This window comes from Dermatophagoides pteronyssinus, unplaced genomic scaffold, assembly GCF_027571235.1.
Source record: "Dermatophagoides pteronyssinus isolate colony J.1.1.1.1 unplaced genomic scaffold, Derpt_VIB-CSIC_2022.12 sq0041, whole genome shotgun sequence".
Classification (NCBI taxonomy): Eukaryota; Metazoa; Arthropoda; class Arachnida; order Sarcoptiformes; family Pyroglyphidae; genus Dermatophagoides; species Dermatophagoides pteronyssinus.
This window is the reverse complement of record NW_027461564.1, coordinates 540-24,446: the sequence shown is the minus strand read 5'-3', so window position 1 is coordinate 24,446 and position 23,907 is coordinate 540. Positions and strand designations below refer to the sequence as shown.

Below are 23,907 nucleotides of genomic sequence, written 5' to 3'. Positions count from 1 at the left end.
CCTAATTTTCGAAAAAATGATTTCAATCACATTATCCGTTGATTTTTTTTCCGGTTAAATCAAGGTTAGATAAGATTTCATCTGATAAAATACATGATTCTGATCACTCTGATCATAATCGATTGTCATTTGACAAAAATTTACATAATTTTATAATAAAATTTATTCATAGTTTGTTCCTGCAGGAACATGAAATGAAATTCTTTCGGTTTATCATTTTTGGGTAATCTTTTTCTTTTCTTTCAACTGATGATCACTATTATATGATAATTTTTTTCCCTTAAATAAGATCTATAAATAAATGGATAAGATTTTCGTTCGTTCGTTAATGTATCTGATCATCATCATCGGAAACCAACAAGAAATAATCGTAAAATTTTTTTCTCTTGCCTTTACATTTTCCAATCAACAATCGATTCCCTCCTGTTTTAGTATATCATTATAATATCATTGTAAATTTTGGAAAAAAATTTTCCAGAATTTTTGATCCCAGGAATATTCCCCAAATGATCATTATTTTAGAGAAAAGCGAGAGAAAAAGACATAAAATTAGCTTTTGCTTATTGTATTTGAAACTAGGAAATTTCTAATTTCAAATTGATCGAGAAAGAAAAGAAAAAAAAACAAGAAATTTTCGATTAAAATCACACCTTTGAATATTCTTTTCGAAACATTTTAACCCTGAATGAGACACTAAAAACAAAAATCAGCAAATGATATTTTAATTATATGATAATGATAATGAACCAAAAAACAAAAAAAAACAGATAATAATTAATTATGCACATTGCCACACACGTGTTCATTTGTCATGTTTCTTTCTCATACAAACGAGATTAATTATTATCAAACTAACAACATCTATTTTTTTTTTTTTGGTGAAAATCTTCAATACACCTGCCAGGTAAAAAGAAAAAAAATATTATTATTAAAATTACGATAACGATGATTACTCACAAAAGCACGCAAGATGAATTCAGGAAACGAATATTCAAAAATCGAGCAAGAATTTTTTTTTTTGAAAATTTGAAAATTTTCCAGAAACAAAAAAAATTTCAAATTACCATTTCGTCGAATGAACTACCAACTAACCAAACTGTCCAACATCGAAACAACTATTTTCAACTAATGCTACTACCTACTGTCGATTTTGGTGAGAAGAATATTCCGTACGGGTAAACGGACGGGTTTCCGTCGTTTATCGTTATTATTATTATATAGAATTTCCGACAATTCTCTATTCTCATTCATACGTCTATTCACTTTTTTGGGAACGTTATATGATCCAACACAAGAATAAAAATATACGGCGCCAAACCAAAAACTGAAACTTTTGGTCCTTGTTTTGTTTTTTTTTTCATTTTCAATTTCATTTTCGTTTGCTAAACCAATGATCATCATCATATTCGGTTCTGTCACTGTCTCTGTTCCTTCTTTCGTTTGATATTTTGATTGAAACATTGGACATTTTTGTTTGTTTGTTATTTGCAATAACCAAACATTATTTGGGTGTTTGTTTCGTTTTCCCATTTTATTGTGTTGTTGTGTTTGGTGATGCGACAGGATTCAATCTGATTTTTTTTCTGGTTTGAAATCAACAATAATGTTGATGGAAAAAAAATAACAACAATTCTGGTTTTTTGATCATCATCATCATTGAATAAAAACATATCAATAAATAAAAGGAAATTGAAAAAAGTTATTTCAAAAAAAGTTTTTATCATTATCATTACTGTTGTTGTTGTTGTTGAGAAAAAATCCAATCATATCATGAATATTCTTTGCTGTTTTTTGTGATTTTGTAATTTAGATTTTGTTTTGTCATTTTTCGTTTTGTCATTTTGTTTGTTTGTTTGTTTGTTTGGTGTGTGGATGTAGTGATTCGCATCATTTTTTTCTGTGTTTTTAAAAATTTCAAAGTTTTTTAAAAAAAAAATCATCATGTTAAAATCAGAAAAACTATCCGATAATGGATGTGGTCATCATCAACAAGATGATAATGATGATGGCCATCATCTACATTATCATCATCCGGATTATCATTCTAAAAGTTTTAAATATTCCAAAATGATCAAAAGGACTGTGATATCAAATTTTTTAATAATTTCCTTAATCATATTCATTCAAATTGATGAATCATTCGCATTATCATCATCATTATCACCGACAACAACAACATTATCCAGTTTAATCCTTGATGATCAATATGGTGATGATGGTCAAAATAATGATGATAATGATGATGATGCTTGTGTTGGTGTTGGTGAAGGTGAATTTCATTCATCTATTTTTTCAATCAACAACAACAACAACAACAGCCAAAATGGAATTATAAATCGTACAACAACAACAACGATCGTTACAAAAATAGTTACAAATAGTCCAACAATTTTTCTAATCAATACTGTTGATAATAATAATCCGAATAATAATAATGTTAAACAACAACAGCAACAAAAATTATAAAATTTCTGAAAATATTTTAAAAAAATTTAAAAAACGTAATTTGATTGAAAATACAAATTTTTCTAAATCAAAATCAAAATTTCATCATGAATATTCATCATCATCGCAATCATCGTTATCATTGAATCAACATTATCAACAACAGCAACCATCGAATCATCATCATATTGATGATTCTAGCAGTAAAAATAAATCATCATCATCAATGATACAAACGGCCAATAATGAACAACCATTTGGTAATATTTGTTTTAATGTTTTTTCTAAACCTTCGGAAACTTTCATTCTCGAGTTTTGAACGACCAAAAATATAATTCAAAAGTTTTTTGTTTCACTTTGGATTTTTTATTTGAATTTCCGAAAAAGATTTTTACAATTTTTTATTCTCTGCAAATACACAGTGCCTGGTAATGATAAAAAATGTTGTTGGTGAAAATCGAAAACGAAAAAATTCCGATTGGTTTTGGTTTTTGGTAAACGTTGTAAACGGAAAACAAAAAAGTTTGATTAAATTGTCTTTTGAAAAAAACGAAAATCCATTTTATCTTTTTTGAACATGGGAAAAAAATCTTTTCTTTTCTTTTTTCTTGTCGTAACAAAATAATACAGCAGCAGCAAAAAAATTGGATTTCAAAAATGAAAAAAAACCCAATTACTATTGAGTATTGGATTTTGTTTGTTTTCCGGGAAGTTTCCCAAAAAAAAAAAAAAAAATATCATTGTAAAACCGATGATGATAATAAAGATTTGTCGTCATCGACATGGTCAATGTTGTCATTACATTTTTTTTTCTTATCTTGAAATTCCGGAATCTACAATACAATTTTTTCTTTAACCCTTAGTTCATTTCAGTTCAAAATGGTTAAAATATAATGATTATTATTATTATTATTATGACGATGTTTTCCTTCGACGACGACGATGATGATCATCATTATTTTGATCTAAAAAAAAGTTGTTATCGGCTGGTGTTCACAGCCAAACGAAAAACAAAACAAAAACATCTTTGGAAAAACATCATTGATTATTATCGAATGTTTTTCTCCAGTTTGACATTGGCCAACAACAACAACAACAACGTTTCATTAGAAAAAAAAACAATTTTTGTTTTCAAAAAATGTTGACAACAAGATAAAATCTTCTTTAAGTTTTTCTGTAAACTTTCTGTTTCTTATCACTTTCTCACTAAACTTACTTATTAAAGTCTCTCTTTCTCTCTCTCTTTCTCTCTCTCTTTGAAATGATTCACATGAATTTCATTTAACATTTTTTTTTGTTGTTTGTCGGATTTCAATGCGAACAAAAAAAATTTATCATTTCAAATAAAGATGCGCACGCATTTAAGTTAAAAAAAGAGTTAAATGAAGAAAAAACGATCAGCATCATCATGATGATCATCATCATGTCAAATAAAAATCTACGTGCTTTGAATTTACATTTTCTTCTTTTTTGCTTTTTGCTTACTTCCTTCCAGAATTGTCCGTTTGGTTTGCATTTCACTTCGTGTGTGTGTGTATGTCTGGACGCCATTTTAGTGATGCAAAAAGCATTTCCAAAATAAATTCTGCAACCAAAAAAAAAAAAATAGCTAACAACAACAGAAAAATAAAAGGAGAAAATCGCTAATGTCATCCGTTTTTTCGTTTGCACCGAATAGACAAAAAGCAAACAAACAAACAAACGATAATTTTATTTTGTTTTTGTCTATATTTTTTTCGCTGTTGTCGTCATTCCGATTTTTTTTTTTGTTTTTGTTTTGACAATTATATTTCATTAAGATGTCATTATGTTAAATAGGTTTTGTTGTTTTGTTTTGTTTTTTCTTAATTTGTTTGTTTGGTTTCAATGTTTTTCATTTTGTTTGTGTGTGTGTGTGAAACAAAAGAAACATTGTAAACTTGTCATCATCACTTTTTTATCATTATTATTATTCTGGTTTGGTATTCTGGACTGAATTTGGTTATGGAGAAACTTTCCTGGGAAAAAGAAGCATTTTCTCCCGGAAAGTTTCTCCATAACCATTTGATTGACCAAATTGTCATTGATATTCACATATGATTAATATATTTTATTTAGATTGATTTTTTTCTGTTTTTCTTCGTTCTTTTGTTTTTGTTTTTCAATTTGATATCTTTTCGATAATTGATGATGAGCAATCGAATCGAATCGATCGATCAATTCGATTTGATTTGATTGAATATCGATTGATTTTTTCTCTCTCTCTCTCACTCTCTATTATCTCTCTCTCTCTCTCTCAGTCTCTGTCTCGTCTCGCTCTGTTGTTGCTGTAATCAGATTGATTATCTCAACAACAACAACAACATAGACTGGAATAATAATAATAATAGAGAGAGAGAGAGAGAAAGTTAATTTTATCACAATTTTCCTTCACCCCCAAAAAAAAAGTGATGATGAATGATCCCTTGTGTAATTTTTTCTTTATTAATGATCATTATTAAATGAAGAAAAAAAAATAACAGAGAAAAATGATTTTGGTAAAAATTATCAATTTGCTTCCGGCTACAGAGAGAGAGAGAGAGAGATGTTTATGTCTGAATGAAACAAAATCAATACCTTCTTCGTTTTTCTTTGGTTAAAATCAAAGTTCTGGTTGTTCTGGTTGCTGAGAATAATATCCGATTCCAAATGATGCTATTCTTGTTATAAAGATATTATCTAGGAACATCTTCGCAGACATTTTTTTTTTGGCTGATGATGATGCTTGGCATATGAAATGAATGAAATATGAGCAGCATCAAGGGGAAAAAATAAAAGAAAATGTTAAGCAAGCAAATGTTTCCAAAAGACGAAGAAAGAAAAAATATGATTTTCATCAGCATTTTTGTTGTTGTTGTTGTTGTTCAAAATCATTTGCTGACCACAACAGAATTTTTTCTTTTCTCTTCTTTTGGCTTGTTTTTCAAATGTTGATGTTTGTTTGTTGGAACTAATAACTGTTTGGATAACGCGCTAATGATATCCATTTGATAACAAGTTTTTTACAAATCCAAAAATACAAATATTAAAATTCTTTAGTATTGTTTGATGTGGAATTCATTTTTGCAAATTGAACAAAAAAAAATGTTTATTCAAATTCAAATTCATTCAGTTTTTCCAAAATTATAATAATCAATTCGATGACACATTCCAATTGATCAGAAATCAATTTTTCATCATCTCTTAAAATCGCACATATTTCTCATCATCAACAACCGAACAAACATTTTATAGAATATTCTTTGTTTGATTGTCAAGTGAATTTGGGGAATTTTTATTTATATTTGTTTTGGGAGAGAAAACAAAAATGAATAATGACTGAATAATGATGATGATGATGATTATGGAAGAAAAAAAGGGTTAAAAATTTCACTTTTTTTCTCTCATTTCTTTTCACAAACATAAAATGTTAAGAAAAATGACAAACTTTGAGTATATTTTTCTCGTTAATTTTTCAGTCAGTCAGTCATTCATTCTGTAAAAATTTGTTTGTTTTTGTTTTGTTTTGTTTTTCAAAATTCATTCTTGAATATATGATTCCAGCGAATTTAGTCTGAATGAATTTATTCTATTCTGTTGTTGTTGTTGTTGTTGTTGTTGAAAATTTCATTTTAAAATTTTTCCCGTTTTTTTTCCTCTGCTCGAAACCTTTTGATAATTGTTGTTGTTGTTCTCGTTGTTGTTGTTGCTGTTGTTAGAAAATCAAATGACAAAAGACAAACAACAACAACAACAAAAAAGTCATGTAATTAACCACTTGACTGACAATTTGTTTTTGTTTTTGCTAAAAAAACAAAATGTTTATTTAAAGTTTGGTTTCGTTAAAATTTTATTTCATTCTTTCATTCGCTGCTCATTTGTTTCCAAAATGTATTTTTTGCTTTTGTTATTTTGACAAATTTCCATTTATTTATTTACAATTCTTACTTACTTACTTATCATAAATGAAGTAAAGTAAAGCAAAGCAAAAAATGGAAAATGACAAGAAGCGAAACGCGAATTTATTCTCATTCTGTTGTTGCCTGTTTTTTCTCGTCCATTTTTATTCTTCTGGTTTGTTTTGGTTTGTTTGCAAACGCGTAATAAAACAACAGGCAGAATTTGAAACAAAAACAGAAAAATAAAACTTCTGTTTGCATTTCGTAGTTTATGATCTTGATACTGATTCCATTTCAAACATCATCATCAAACATCAAACATCATCATCATCATCATTTAAAATCCAATTCAATGAATATTTATTCTGTAATTCCATTCTTTATTCTGTTGCCGGCCAATCTCTCTTTGTGTGTGTGTGTGTACTTTAGCAGCGTTATTTTTCTTCAGTGAAACCAGAATCCCGAATAATAACCAGAACCAGAATTTGTAGAAACGATTTCGTTTTTGTTTAAACACACACATTGACGATGACGACAATATTCTTAATGGTCGAATGATTTTTTTGTTTCTTCTTCTTCTTCTTCGGTTGAAACGAATCCCAAAAAATCAAGAATCCTGCAAAATTCCTTTTCTTTGTCGTTGTCGTCGTCGTCGTCGTATACTTGAAAATTCATCCGTTTCTTTTCTTTTCACACACACACAGAATTTACAAAGAGAATTTTTCAAATTTACATTCAGATTTGGCTGTTGTGTTAGATTCGGATTCCGGACCAAAAAAAACTTGTCTTTATTCATTCATTTTTTCATTTATTTATTTATTCTGTGTTTTCAAGAAATTATATTTTCATCAATTTTCAACTTGACTACAGCATAACTTTTTTTTGAAAAGTTTTTTGTTTTGAATCCAAATTCTGTTTTTGTTTTTTGTTTTGTTTTTATTTTTATTAAACAATGATTTCAAGATGAATTTCTTGATTCTTGAGAGAGAGAGAGAGAAAATTTGATATAAAAAAGATGAAGAGACAAAACAAAAATCAATTCATCCATAACCGGAATTTTAATACCCGGTTCATTGTCATTTTCAATATGGATTCATATTGTCGTTCGTGTGATGGAATGAAATGAGAAACGAACCAACGAACGAACAGAATCCGAAAAGATTACAAATAAAGAAAAAAAAGTTTATAGAATTTCTCATTTCAGAAAAAAATGACGCCCAATTCTTTTTTTTCGGATAGTTTTTATATTTGGCTTGGTTGTTTTTTATTGTACCATATTTATTTCAACAACAACAACAACAACAACAAAAGAATATTCTGCATTTTCTGTTGGGGTACCACACCAAATCTACCCAATTTGATTATTACCATTATATATCGATGATAATGATAATGATTATTACCATTCAATCAACCCAAACCAAAACTATGAATCGAAATCTTTTTTGGTTATGTAACGAGTTTTTTCTTCATTTTCCTTGGTGATGGTTATTTATTTTTCATGTTTTACTTTTTTTTAAACATGATTCGTATGCAATGTAAATATATTACCATCATCATCATCATCATTGTTGTTGTTGATAATAAATTTTTACAAGGAGAGGGCTATAATGACATTACAAATAATATCCAGATATGATGATATATATTCCAAATTGTAATATCGAATCGATCGAAAACTAATAATAATCAATAATGAGAAGAAGAATCCGTACTGCAACAACAAAAACATTTTATATGTCTATAGGTTGTTTATCATCATTTTTTCTGTCGTGGTGATGGTTTTATTTCAACATTTCGTATTTCTTTTATTTGTTTTTGTTTTTGCTTGCAAGAATCTTGAATTAGAAACGAATGAATGAGAGAAAAGAGAAAAACAACAGAAAAAAAAGTAACCATTCGGTTTCCGTAAATATTTCCCATAATAATAATAATTTCCGTTTATATTTCTAATTTCATCATTCTTTCCAAGTAAACTTTCTCTTATTATATTAGGTCGGTGTATCTTTATCTATTTATTTAATATTAATTTATTATTATTATTATTATTATTATTATTACATTTTTTTCTGTTATAAAAACCATCTATAATATATTTACTGACAGCGAATAATATAAAAAGATAAATAAATAAATAAATAAATAATGTGATTATAGGAAATAATATTATTTTTATTTTTACTTTTATAAGTTTAACTTTGGTGGGCTATAGATATGTTGTAAGTGAGAGTAAGAGAAAAACTTCATTGAAAATTAAACGTAAATGAATATGAAATGTGTGTGTGTGCACTAAAGAATACTTAATTAAGATGCTGGTTTTTCCATAACTAACCACCACTATCAAAAACTGTTACATAATAATAATGATGATAGAATCAGCTTTAGAAAAATATGAAAAACACACACACCAAGAGAGAGAGAGAGAGAGAGAGAATGGGAAAGAGAAAAATTACAATTACAAATACCGAGAGTGTGTGTGTCGGCATGATATGATTATAATCTTTATTATTTTTTTTCTCGTATGTGAGTGTGTGGTGAATGTTTATGTTTTCAAAGAATCATTTTTATCGTTTTTAAGTAAGTAAATATAAGATTATAAGATCTATTTTTAGCACAGTAATCGATTATTTTTATTTAAAAAACATTTTATTTTATTTTCATTTGTAAAAATCTATATAAAAAAAGTAACAAAAAAAAACAACTAAGGTTGTGTAATATCATGTAATGAATCACATTCATTACCATCATTACGTAAACAATTACCATATGCAATGCTAAAATTTCTTATTTCAACTGAACCCATTGATTGATAATTTATTGTTGCTGGTAGATCATATTCAAAATCCAAAACAAAACGTGCATCACCATATTTAAGATCCAGTTGTATTTCAGCATCAATCCATCTTTGTTGATTGATTGATGATGATGATTGACCAGTACTGATTGCATATGATTGTTGTTGACCATAATGTTCAGCCGAATAAACACAAACATCTTCTGCATTACGTTGCATAATATATAATTGTTTACGATAATTGCCTAACATTGAATAACTTAAAAATAAACATGCATTACGAAATCTAGCTGGAAAATAATTTTTTGTCCATAATCGTGATGCTTTAAATGTTAGTTTTGGATTTTTTTGCTCCATACGACCATCAATAATTTGTGCTGCTTCAACTAAATTTGCAACAAATGTTTCACTACCAAAACGATTACGTTTATCATCAGACGTTTCAAATGGAATAAAATTTATTCCATTCTTTAGATCACATGGTTGTCGATTTAGTTTACAATTCCAAATAAGATTTAATGGTGAACGAAATATTTCAGTTACTTTTGGTCGATGTTCAGCATGTCCTAATCTTCTTGGTGGTGCTGGTGGTGGAGATACTGGTGATGTTGGTGGAGAAGGTGGTGGTATATAAGGTGGTACCGGTATCGGTAATCCAGTTATCAATTGTATATTTGATGATTCGGTTGTTGTTGTCGATGTTGTTGATGTTGTCTGTAATCTTGGATCAAAACGTGGTGGTAAAAATTTTTGCCGTGGATTTGGTCGTTGACCTAATATTATTGTTATTGGCCATAAACAAATGATTAATAATAATAGAAAATTAATTATGGCCAACCATGTTGATGTTTGATGACTTTTGTTTGCCATTGTTGGTTGATTATTGATGAGAATCTGAACGTTTTGATTTTTCTTTTACATTTTTTCATTCATGGAAAAAATTTTTTTCATGGATTTCAGTTTTTTGGTTATCCTATTCCTATTATCAGTTTCGAGATAGATATATTTTTGTCACACACACACATCACCCACGCATATTGCATATCAATTCAAAAAATATGGAAAAAAATTGCCTAAATTTATCAATCGATCAAATCAAATCAAATCAATACAGTCTGATTTCATCAATCGTCTGATTTCCCATAAATTGTATCAATAAAAAACGAAAAACGAAAAACGAAAAAAAAATTGATTGATTTCAAATCATATTTTTTTGTTTGTTTGTTTGTTTCTTGGTATTTCAAAATCAGTGAAACAAAAAAGAAAGAAATTGATGAGAATGTCATATAAAGGTTAAATTCATACATTTTTCTGTATTTCCTGCAGAAAAAAAAACACCCACAATGTTTGCATGAAGTGTTTATATAAAATTACATTTTTCTCACACTTTTTACCAAGGAAAAATGTTTACAAATTCTCATTCTGATATCAAGTTTACAACCAAAAAAGAAAAAAAATTAGAGCAAACGGAAAAATACATTTTTATTTAAAATTTTTATTCAGAAAAATTCAAAAAAATTTGAAGTAATCTTTCTTTTCTTTTCTTTGTTTAAATTGGAAGATCACATTCAATAGCTTGATTATTTTTACAATAACCATAACCGATTGTAAAATCACGTACAGCAATTATTGAATCATAACGACCGAAAGCATTGGTTGCATTACTTGTTTGTATTGGATATGGTCTCCGAGTTTGATTATCCATTGTCGATGATCGATTAATATCGAATGAAAATTCAATTAAAAATGCTAAATCACCTTGACTTAAATCTAATTGTAATTCTAAATCTTGCCATCGTCCATTATGTTGTTCATTCAATCCATGTGAATGTGTTGAATAAATACATTTATCATCACTATTACGTTGTATAAGATGCATTCGTTTATCTTCTGGTCCATCCCATACAAAACTAAAATGCAAACAAGCAATACGATTATTATTTGCTGGAAAATAATCTTTAGTTACTAAACGTCCAGCATTATATGACCGGACAGGATTTAAACGTGGTAACGATTCTTTCAAACGAATTGCTTCAGTTATATCCAATAATAATGCATGAGTATTTTGATATAAACCACGTTTAAATTGTACAAAATTTGCACGATTTTCCAACCGACATTGATCATTATTATTATTAGCCATATTACATTGCCAATATGGTCGATTACGATCGAAAAATTCACGTCTTCCTGGTTCAGGTGCATTATTTATTGATGGTACTACAATTGAACTGGTTGATGGTGAATTACCACCACCTGGATATGATGCTATTATTTGTATAGGTGTTGTTGATGGTGATGTGGGTAAAATTCGATCAGTTGATGGTGGATATCTTTGATTGTTGTTGTTATTTGGTGCTGGTGGTACATATACTCCCCCATCATTGTTGTTTGGTGCGGGTGGTACATACACTCCCCCATCATTGTTTGGTGCAGGAGGTACATAAATTTCACCATTAGTAGTTGGACGATGAAAATCTGGACGACCTGGTTCAGGTGGTCGATATGATGGTACAAATACCGTAGTTGATGAACGTTGATTAAAATCACGATGTCCAGGTTCGATTGGATTTGGATCATCACCTTGCATCTGTTCATCTTCAAATATATTTCCCATTTCTCCATTATTGTTAATTGATTGTGTTGTTGATAATGATGATGTTGGTAATACAATATCTGTTCTTGGTGAATTTGAATTCGGTCTTCGATATTGATCATTTGGATTTACATCTGGTCGTCGATATTGATTGTTTGAATTAACATCTGGTCGACGATATTGATTGTTAGGTGGAAGTACAATATCTGTTCTTGGTGAATTTAAATCCGATTCCACGTGTTTTGATTCGATATGTACGTAATTCTGACTGTCCTGGTTCAGGTGGTTGTGAATATCGACCATTATTACCACTACCACCACCATTTGGAACTGATGGTACAACTATAGTGGTTGAACCTAATTCTGGTCTTCGATATGGATCGTTAGAAGGAACTACAATATCAGTTCTTGGTGAATTTAAATCAGGTCTTCGATTTTGGTCATTCGAATTTAAATCTGGTCTTCGATATTGGTCATTCGAATTCAAATCTGGTCTTCGATATTGATCATTTGAACTCAAATCAGGTCTTCGATATTGATCATTTGAATTGTAATCGGATCTTCGATATTGTTCGTTGGAAGGAACTACGATATCTGTTCGTGGTGAATTTGAAGTCGGTCTTCGATATTGATCATTTGAGTTGTAATCGGATCTTCGATATTGATCATTCGAATTCAAATCTGGCCTTCGATATTGATCGTTAGAAGGAACTACGATATCAGTTCTTGGTGAATTCACATCGGGCCTTCGATATTGGTCATTTGAATTAACATCGGGTCTTCGATATTGGTCATTCGAATTAACATCGGGTCTTCGATATTGGTCATTCGAATTAACATCGGGTCTTCGATATTGGTCATTCGAATTCACATCGGGTCTTCGGTATTGATCATTCAAATTAACATCGGGTCTTCGATATTGATCATTAGAAGGAACTACAATATCTGTTCTTGGTGATCCATAATTATTGTTATCGAAATTTCTTCGTCCAGGTTCCGGTGGTTGAAAATTACTACTACTGTATACGGATGGATCATCACCTTGCATACTATTCGAAAATGATGTACCTTGATTCGGTAAAACTCTATCAGTTCTTGGTGAATCTAAATCAGGTCGTCGATATTGATTATTGGAAGGAACAACAATATCGGTTCTTGGTGAATTTGAATTCGGTCTTCGATATTGATCATTTGAAGGAACTACAATATCGGTTCTTGGCGATCCATAATTATTGTTATCGAAATTTCTTCGTCCAGGTTCAGGTGGTTGAAAATTACTACTACTGTATACGGATGGATCATCACCTTGCATGCTATTCAAAAATGATGTACCTTGATTCGGTAAAACTCTATCAGTTCTTGGTGAATCTAAATCAGGTCGTCGATATTGATTCGGTGTAACGATATCGGTTCTTGGTGATCCATAATTATTATTACCAAAATTTCTTTGTCCAGGTTCAGGTGGTTGATAATTACTATTACTGTACGCTGATGGATCATCACCTTGCATACTATCTAAAGGCGATGTACCTTGATTCGGGTAGAACTTTATCAGTTTTTGGTGAATCTAAATCAGGACGATGATATTGATCATTTGATGGTGATGGTGTAACGACATCGGTACTTGGTGGTTCTAAATCCGGTCGTCGATATTGATCATTCGTTGGTAATGGTGTAACATTATCGGTACTTGGCGATCCATCATTATTATTGAAATTTCTTTGACCAGGATCTGGTGGTGATTGTTGTGCAAACGATAAATCAACAACAACAACAACAATAATCAACAACAACAATCGTAACCAATTATTGTTGTTGTTATTGAATTTGTTCATTGAAAATTTCATCAGTTTTTTTTCAATTTGAATTTTTTTTCTGGCTAATGTCAACAACGTTTGATGACGACAACAATGTTAATGATGCTGACAAAATGAATTGATTCTTAACATTATTTTTTATTGGCAAATTTTCAATCAAGATTTTTATATGAAAAAAAAATTTAAATGCCAACATTGAAGACGTTGAAGCTCGTGATCTTTGTTATTTTAGTTTTATTTTTTGTTTATCTAATCAAATCAAATCAAAACGAAAAATTCATATGCAATTTCCATTGACGATAATGATGATTTTGATTTTGATTTTCATTAGAATTTTTTTTTGGTTTTTGGTTTGTTTTGCTCATTTGATTGGCAATCAAATCAAATCAAATCAATGACATTTTTTTTGTATGATTCAATCGATCGATCAATACTAAATGATGATACAAATGTTTGTGTCTGATTAGATTCGAGATTTTTAGATTTTTGATTTTTTTTGAATGGTGAATTTTGAGTTAAATAAATTTTTTTTTGAATGACAATGATTTTTTCATCATTCATCCATATCGTGAGAGAGAGAGAGAGAGAGAGAGAGAGACTACTAATGATAATGATGATTAGTTTGGATTGGGAAAAAACAAAAATCATTGGAAATCATCATCAAAGTTTTTGAGTAACAAAAAGAAGAAAAAAAATCGGAATTGGTAATGATTTTCTTCTTGCAAATTTTTCTTCAGATAAGATTTTTGTTTTGCATGATGCTGGGATGATGATGCTATTTTGGTGGAGAAAGTTTTTTCATTTTGTTTATCTGTCAAACAAAATTTTCTGAAAAAGTTGGAAATATTTTTTCTTTGTTCATTCATTTGAATGATTCATTGGTAAAGGATTTCATCATTCGTTTTTTCCTTTGAAAAAAAACCATGGTTATTGCTTTGATTCGCATCAATTTTTTCGTTTCTGTTTTCAATTTGATGATGCTGAAATCACATGATCGAATTTGATTTTGAATGAACAATTTTTTATTTTTGTCATCCTCATAATCATTGAATTACATAACCAGCAGAAAAACCGGCCTTAACCAAAAACAATTTTTTGGTCAAATTCTTTCCGTAATATTTCCCATGGTTTTTTTTACCAGCAACGATAATTCATTAATATTATGGACATTTTGGTTGTTGACATGAATTTTCTATCTATTTTTTTCGCATTGTTTTCCCACACACACACATACACAGTTTATTTTCATATTCATTCATTCATTTTGTATGTTTGCAGAATATTCTCTCTATTCCCTCTATTCTCTATGATGATGGAAGAAAAATAGAGAAAATTCCATAACAATTTCACGACTTGAATATTGATAAATGTTCGTTGCGGTATATACATTGTTTATGGGGAAATAAATTCTTATTGTAATATTTTTTCTCTCCAAATGAAATGTAGATGAAAGTTTTCAAGCACAGAGTGAGAAAAAGAGATATATTGTATTTATCGTCATTATCATTATCATTATCATTATAATGATTATTATTAGTTTGGATGGATACAAATTTACTACTTTTACTTTTACTTTTGCTGTTGTTGTTGTTGTTTTTGGATCATCATCATTGAATGAATGAATGAATGAATGAATGGTCACTTATGGATAATACAAACGAATGAAATGAAATGAATGACGTTGTTTGATTTTTTGTTGTTTCGGTTTTTCGGCTTTTTTTTCCCAAATATGTATTTATGTTCATATTTTTCATATATATGTTTTTTGTCTCTGTTTATGACAAGCAAACAAACAAACAAACAAACAGAAAAAAATTCTCTTGGTTCCAACCGGATCCAATCGAAGGGTTGATGTACTTTATACTGTTTTTGGTTGTTGCTATTATTAGCATTTAGAAGTGAAGAACTACTTTGGTTTTTTTTCCCTTGATTTTTTTTTGGCTTTATTTTCTGTTTGTTTGTTTGTTTGTTGTGGTTGGCTGACTGATTGGTTATGATCTGGTTTGATTTGACGTAAATGTCTGGCGCATCATCATCATTATGATTATTGCATGATTATTTCACTTGATTTTCGGGTTGATGATTAATGCCTTTTTTTCTGGTTAGTGGAGTTGAGGGTTGGGGGTTAAAAGGGCTCATTACTTTTTTGTTGAGATAAAAAGATATCTGATTATCATCCTAAAAATGTAGACACGCACGATTAGCACACAGAGGATGATGACAAATTAACCCTATTTAAATTGAATATATAATCTACCGATTACGTTTTGTTTAACACTTGATTAGTTCAAAATGTTTTCTGTAAATTCAGTTACTTTATTTATGAACAACAAGAGAAACAAAAAACATGGTACACCTTTTTTGAATTTTCATTTTTTTTTTGAAATGACAAAAAATTCTTTGCAAAAAGAAAAATATTCTTGAAGCTTTTTGTTTTGTTTTGTCAGACAAAAAGGAAAATAATGAAAAAAAAACAAAATTCTTTTGATTCAAAATTGGAAACAAAAGGCAAACAGAATATTCTTTTTGCCTTTTGTTTGTTTCCGTTGGTTATGAATTATTATGAACAACGAAAAATAAAAAAAACTGTCATGAAACTTTTTTTTGCTGTTGTCTCGTTGTCAACTGTATGCAAGAGTAAATTATCATGTCAAGTTTTTTTTTAAAAAATTCTGAAACAAAAATTTGATTTTCTAGCGGAATTTTTCCCTTTTCTGTATGAAAAGAAAATTTTTTTTTGATTCTTTTAAATAAATTACTTTTCTCGCTTTTCTCGCTTTTCTAATTTCCTAATTTTTTTTCTTGTTTTTTTTTCTCATTTTTTTCTTTAGCAACATTTGTTTATACCGTACTAATCAATGATAAAGTACAATTACCATGTGATATACAACCACCAACAATGGATGATCAAATTGTTTTGGTTCTTTGGTATAAAGATGATGAGGTAAGATATCGTTATCATACATGAATCGATCGCCATATAATGATTTTTGGAAACATTTTTTTTTACTTTACCAATTTAGCTGGCACCAATACTTACGTTGGATGTTCGTAAAAGTAAGTTTTTCTGTTTTTGTTTGTGTGTGCTTTTTGCTCTTTGCATTCTGCCAATTTATATCGGACCAATCTTATTAGCATAGATAAATTGGATACCAGAAGCCAAAAAATAGAAATTGATGCGCGCTATATCCGCACAACAACAATGATGATGACACATACGATGATGATTATATGCAAATATTTGACCTGTGAAAATCAATTTCGTTTTTCTTTCTTTATTTTGTTGGCATTTCCACAATGTTATTTCTTCTTTTATCATCATTAATATCTTTTCTTCTTTTCCTTAGTGTTTTCTTAGAATCAAATTTTTTTATCGTTCCACTATGACATATATAATATTCATAATGATAGGATGATTTGCATAATTTTTTTTATTCTTCTTTGCTGCAGAACAAAACGTTAATTGGCTTAACAAAAGCTAACTAACGAAACGAAAAAATTCTATATTCTTCTTCTTCTTCTGGATAGAAGAATTTATCGCTTAGCTAATTTTTGTTTGTTTTTCGTTTGCTTTTGTTGTTGTTTGTTTGCTTGTTTGTTTTCAAGATAAAAAGTCTTAAGATTCTGTCCTGTTATGTGATCAAATGATGGAATCCAATCTTATGATCAAACCGAAAAAATATTCCAATAAATCTTGCCTTGAGACTTATTTGAGAAAAATTCCCGGGAAATTTTTTTCAACCCTTTACCGTCGGTGGTCAAGCGGAACTAAAATTTAAAATAAATTTTCAAAAACAAAACAAAAAAACATTGAATTTTATGCAATTCTTTCCGCTCTCTTCTCATCATCATCTAATATTAATAATCACTGAAAAAAAATACTTTAAATTCATGTAGTAAAAAAAAGAGTTAATACATAACATTTGTAATGGAAATAAACATTACTTCATCATCAAGATCCTGATGATGATAATGTTTAATAATTTATACACACATTACCTTTATTCATTTATATTTTTATTTTTTTCATCAATGTTTTTTTACATTTATATTAACCCAAAATTACCATTATAATGATGATCATCATCATTATAAACATGGTTGAATGAATAAAAAAAAATAAAATCTATTGATGATGTTTATTTTTTCGGTTGTTGATTATCTTTAGCTTGTAATTTGGTTTGATGTAAGTAAAAAAATGGTGATGATTATGGCCAACTGAGAGCTATAGAGAAAATTCAATTCTGAATTTTTTTTTAAATGAAAATAAAATAAAGATTTTTTTCTTACTGCTAAAGCCAAAAGTCAATGTTGTTTTTGTTTTTGCTATTTTTATTATGCAATAACTTTGCATTCTTAATCTCTCTCTCTCTCTCTCTCTCTCTCTCTCTCTTGGTTGTGCTTTGATGTGGTTTGTGTTCGGTTTTTGTTTGAAAGAAACCGAAAAAACGGTTTACCTTTAGTTTGTTTTTTTATTATTACACAAGAATTCCATAGTGGTATACGGACAAAACAACAACGAATTTTTTTTCATTTATTCGTTTCACAACGTTATTCTGGTTGTTTGTTTTTGTTTACAATTTTCCGAAATTTGACTGAAATAGAAAAAATAACATTTGGTGAATTTAACCCCTTTCGACAACACACACAGAACGCAAAGAATTTAATTCTATGAAAAACAAAACAAAAAAACTATAAAACCTTCATAGAAGCAGGAATATTCTATTCCCTCTCACCCATCTCTCTCTCGCCATTGTTTTTTTCATTATTATGATTTTGGAAAGGAATAAAAATATATTTATTATAAGCATTCTTGTTTTGCATATTCATTCAGAGAATGAAAAACAAAACGAAACGACAAAAAAACCTAATGATAATGATGAGATTAAAATGATGTTAATTCTTTTCTCGTTTTCTCGTTTTCTGTTTTGGTAAAAAGAATTTTATCCGCATCATTTTATACAATACTATCGCTGCATATACAAAAATCATAATGATGATGATGATTTTTATTCTAAACATTATTTTATATAGGAAAATTGTGATTTGAATCATCCTTTGATGATGATAATGGTTAAAGCTGATGTGTACGTATTTTGTGTATAGAAATTTTTTTACCGTTTCATTTCATTCCCGAAAATCAAATAAAAAGTATGGGATGTTAAAGGTTTAAAGTTCAAACGTGGAAAAAAATTGGAATAGGAAAATGAATGGTTAATCCCGCTTGTGTGTCAGAGAGAAAGAGAGAGAGAGAGAGAGAGAGAAAGAGCGAAAATATTTCTGTTTTGTTTTCCCGGTAAATTCCCGGAATTATTCCCGAAAAAACAGAATTTCTATTTTCATTATTATTTTTATATCTTCAAATCCAATGATGATGATGATAATTTTGTTATTTTTATTCGCTTCATTTTCATTCATTCATTCATTTTTTTCTTGGTAAAATTATCTGCAAGCTTTTTCCTTCTGATCTCTTAATTAGATTTTTCTTTCTTTCTTTCAATTAGTTTTTCTCTCTTTATGGCGTATGTATTTCACTTATGTTTGTTCTGTATTTATGATTGGTTGGTTGGTTGGTTGGTTTGGTGGAAAGAATCAAGAAAAATAGATAATCAAATTTTGATCAAAATAGTAAAATGTTTATGATCAAAGTGTTTAGTGTTTAAGGGCAAAAATAAGATCAAATTATTCATCACGATTCTTTATTTGAGAAATAATTTTTTCTTTCCAGAGAAATTTCCTGGAACAAAAAAAAATATATTTTCGCCAAAATTGCTCTCTTTCGATTTTTCTTTTTCTCACTTTTTCCTTCACACTATCTCTCTCATTCATTCGATAAATATCATCATCAAACTGGAATATTTGAATTCAAATTATTCTCCTGATGATAATGATAATAATGATAATAAAGATTCCGGAATTATATTCTGCCATTTATTTTATTAATATCGTTTTGTTTTGTTTTTGTTGTTCCGATCAATAAAATATCAATGATGATCATACAGGAAAAAACTGGTGGCACATTTATGGAAATTTTCTCAAAACAAAAAAAAATTCATAAAAATTCTTCCAACCTAACCTAACCTTTGACACATGTTTATTGCGTGCATATCTGTGAAAATAAAATCAAACTATGAATTTGCCAACATCATTGATACAAACAAACAACCGAACGACAAAACATCACCGATAAACACACGCACGACATGGACACAGATATTAGATATTATTATTTTTGAAAAAAAATAACGGTAAAAACCATAAATTATAATCAAAAAAAAGCACGATAAACATACATACAGAGAATATCTTCTTCGAAACGGAATTCATATTCCCGGTGTGTGTGTGTGTGTTGTAGTCAGTCAGTACCCGGTAATATGATCTCCATCGTGTTTTGTAATATAATCATTTTTGCTTGCTTGCTGCTTGCTTGCTTGCCAAACAAACAAACATTAATAATATGAAAAATGTCAATTGCATTCAAATTCATTGCATTTAGTGCATCCTGGCTAAATTCTGATTATTTTCTTCTCTGAGATAAAGTAATAATAGCTTTTTTTGATTTTCTTTTCTGTATTCTTTGATAAACAACAACAACAACGACAAATCAGATCAATTGGATCCAGGTGCAGTTCAAGTTTCAGCATCCAATTTGAGAGGTAAGTTTTCTTTTTTTTTGGAAATATTTCTTTGATTGATTTTTTTGGGAAATTTTTCTTCTTTTTGGGGGAATCAAATAGGTCGTGCCTATTTTAACGTACATGGTAGACCAGCACATTTATCAATCGATCCAGTCGCTGCATCCGATGAAGGTGATTATCGTTGTCGTGTTGATTTTCGTAAAGCACGTACAATTAATACAGTGATTTCATTAAAAGTGATAAGTATGTGTCCATTAAAAAAAAACATTACTATTTTAACCCATACAACCTCAAAATAATATTTCATCATTATTGCTATTGTTATTGTTATTGTTGTTAAAATAGTTCCACCACAAGTGCCAAAAATTACTGATCAAGATGGAAATTATTTAACCGGTTTAGTTGGTCCATATAATGAAGGTGATGAATTAACATTAACTTGCCTTACAAAAGGTGGTAAGTAACTATTTTTTTACAATTTTTTTCTCACTTTTTAATTTTTTTTTCTTAATTTTTACAAATTATAAAAGGAAAACCACGACCATCATTAATATGGTGGAGAGATTATGCAATCATTGATGATTCATTTGAATTTGATGATCGTGACGGTATGCATTTTGCTTTAATGAATATTTAAAAAAAACAACATCTCAAGTAGAGAATAAAGAATTTGAAAAGAATTTAAAAGAATCGAAAAACTTCAATTTTCTTTCCCATTACTAATATATTTCTTTCTTTTTCTTTCTTTTTCTTTTTGTATCGTTTTTCGTTTCTCAAATAAATAAAAAAAAACATTGGAAAAAATCAACTTGTATAACAATAACAATCATCATTATTCAAAATTGATGAACGAAATAATCGATTATCATAATCGATTCTGATGATGATGATTTCACTTTCACTTTATCCTTTTTTATTTCCCCTTGTTTCAAATAAAAATAAATAAATTCTAAACATCCAAACAAAAACAACAAAACAACAAAATATATTCAAATTTTATTAACCCTGCTAAAAACATCAACTACCGCGTAAACATCAATTTAATTTGTCGGTCGGTTGACATGGATGGAATTTTTGGAATATTTATTCAAAACATTGTTTTCATCATTATCATTCCATTTTGCATAAATGAAAAAAATATTCAATTTTCATATCATCATCAACAACAACAACATTTCATTTGATGGTCGATTATCATTATGATGATGGTGGGCCTGATTAATTTTAATATTCATAATCATCATTATCATTATCATCACATGACCATAATAATAATGATGATGAACCACTGGAATAACGGAATTCTATGAATAAAAATTCTCTCTCGCTGCTGTGTGTCGTCGCTCGCTATCTATCTATATATGGCACTATTTTTTTCATTATCGTTTTTTTTGTGGTTGGTGGTGGTGGTGTTTGAAATAATGATAAAACGATTTTAACCCAAAACCAAACCAACCATTCGACCGACTAAATAAAACATTGCCCAAATGAAAAAACACACACACAAACTTCTTTTTTTAATGAAAAAACTTATGATCTTTGGTGTGTGGTATTTGGGATGATAAAACCAAAAAATTCTCTCTCTCTCTCTCTCTCTCTCTTGGTTTTCGTATATTTTTTTTTCGCTTTCTATCCCATCATCACCATCAACATTTTATTATTCTGTACTGGTCGATTATAACGATTTATCATCATTTTTTCTGAATTCTCATCATCATCATTTGTTTTACTTTCTCTCTGCTGTGTTTTTGTGGATGGAATTTCCGTTTTTCGTATATGAATATCGATTTTTTTATTTCGACCCACTTTCACTCTTATTGGGCGTCTATTTCAACACAACGATGTGATGCTAAAATGTTTATGTGTGTGTGTTTTTTCATTTTTGTGTGGAAATAACCCCATCATCATCCGCCTCCCACCTACCATTAACATCGTTTGGACAACAACAACAACAAAAACTTTGCACTATCAACTAACCAACCAATTGTTATTTTTGTTGTTGTTATTATTATCGTTAAAACAACAACAACAACAACTAATCTATCATTATCAAACAACAACAACAAAATGAATAATAATTTTTTTGTTTTGGGTCCATTGAATCCAATTTGCCAAACTTATTTTCGTTCGCAACGGATAATAAATATTTATGCACATCTTTTCGCAAACAAACAAATGAAAAACGTTGAATCATAATCATCACCATCAACATTTTATCATCAAATGTTTCGACAATGATTAATTTCATTTTCCGTAATTTTAATTAATCATTTTTTCGCAATTCAATCAACCAACCAAACTAATCGCCAAAAATCGATTAAACGAATCATCAATTTTCATGGTTATTAACATCGTATGAACTTTTTTTGCCAAAAACATCCTACTAAATGTAAAATTTTACCTGAATATTTATCATTCATCAACTTTATTGCCAAAATTCAAATTTTCCAAATTTTTTCATTTTTTTGAAAATTCAATTTTGATCTCGTATGGAATATTCTGTGTTTTGTTTTTTCAATTTTTTTGCTTGAAAATTGATTTTTTCAAAACGAAAAATGAATTTTTTGCAAAATTCAATCATTTTCTGAATCTAAACCTTTTTCGGTGTTATATGCGTGTGTCCTTGGTGGTTTTTTAATATCGAAAAAATCTTTATTTTTCCGAAATAACCGAAACTGGAAACAAAAAAAATTCAAAATCAAATTTTTCGGAAAATTCAATTTTGTTTCGAAAACCCTTTCATAAATATCGTTTTTTTTGGTTATATTCAACGAAACGGTCGATCATTGTCGATCGGTTTCGGCGTGTGTGAAACAACTTTTACACATTTTTTGTTATTCTTTCCAATTTTTTCGGTTGTGTTAAAATTCATGATTCTTCTTTTTGTTGTCATTCACATCATCCACCACATCCAAATCATCATTCAACATTCGAATAATATCAAATTCATCCATGTGTCTATGTGTGTGTGTGTGGTTTTCATTCATACATTATTAAATTATGGTTTGTTTGGTGGATGTTTTTTCCATTTTGGAAAAAAATTTGTCCATTGTGTGCCTTGCTGTGGTGGTGCTGGAAATTGATTTTTCAATTTCTTTATTGTGTTTGTTTGTTTGTTCTGCATGAATATTCATTCGAATATTTCAATTGTCTGTTTGATACATAAATTTCAACCAAAAAATTCTCGAAATTCATTTTCCATTGTCATTGTCAACATGGTAATCATCAATATTTTTTGTCACTATTGAAAATATATCGAATATTACAGTGACTACAAACGAATTGGTCATTCAACGTTTATCAAGACATCATTTGTTAGCAATATTAATGTGTCAAGCAATCAATTCTAATCTAACATCAACAATAACAACATCATCATCATCATCATCATCGTCAACAACAGCAATATCATCATCATCATCATCATCATCATCAACAGCAACGGCGACATCGACAATACAAACATCCAATTCAATAACATTGGATCTAAATTGTATGTTTGTGTTTCATTTGGCTTTTTTCCCATTTCCAAAACATCTATTTGAAATCAATATATATTTTGTCCTCACTCTTTTCTTGATTTTGCTGCTATTAGTTTTGGCTATTTTCAACTTTTCTTTCGTTTCCTCTTATCAATTTTCAATTTGAAATCAAATTTGGAAAATTGTTGTTTGTTTGTTTGTTGGATGGACGAATAAAAAAATGTCCCCAAAAAACATAT

General features: G+C 29.0%; 4 protein-coding genes across 4 annotated transcripts; 1 reads left to right on the top strand and 3 right to left on the bottom strand.

The window, feature by feature from the left end:
- Positions 1 to 1,334: 1,334 nt before the first annotated feature.
- LOC113789319 (uncharacterized) lies at positions 1,335 to 23,679 on the top strand (the record flags this gene model as incomplete). The annotated part of the gene is made up of 8 exons (XM_075823935.1): positions 1,335 to 2,705; positions 16,380 to 16,492; positions 16,572 to 16,605; positions 20,157 to 20,204; positions 20,286 to 20,429; positions 20,532 to 20,642; positions 20,717 to 20,794; positions 23,455 to 23,679. Coding segments are annotated over exons 1-8 (1,024 nt in total), but the record flags the coding sequence as incomplete, so codon positions are not given.
- LOC113797523 (uncharacterized) lies at positions 8,966 to 10,044 on the bottom strand. Its single transcript, XM_027347924.2, has one exon. It carries the CDS (start codon positions 10,003 to 10,005, stop codon positions 9,043 to 9,045), a length of 963 nt encoding a protein of 320 aa, XP_027203725.2. The 5' UTR covers positions 10,006 to 10,044; the 3' UTR covers positions 8,966 to 9,042.
- Positions 10,593 to 12,008, bottom strand: LOC113797522 (uncharacterized). Its single transcript, XM_075823937.1, has one exon. The coding sequence runs from the start codon at positions 11,750 to 11,752 to the stop codon at positions 10,685 to 10,687; it is 1,068 nt and encodes a 355-aa protein (XP_075680052.1). The 5' UTR covers positions 11,753 to 12,008; the 3' UTR covers positions 10,593 to 10,684.
- Positions 11,752 to 13,691, bottom strand: LOC142644829 (uncharacterized). The gene is made up of 2 exons (XM_075823936.1): positions 12,257 to 13,691; positions 11,752 to 12,223 (listed from the first exon to the last, which is right to left on the bottom strand). The coding sequence occupies exons 1-2, from the start codon at positions 13,239 to 13,241 to the stop codon at positions 11,919 to 11,921; spliced, it is 1,290 nt and encodes a 429-aa protein (XP_075680051.1). The 5' UTR covers positions 13,242 to 13,691; the 3' UTR covers positions 11,752 to 11,918.
- Positions 23,680 to 23,907: the final 228 nt, after the last annotated feature.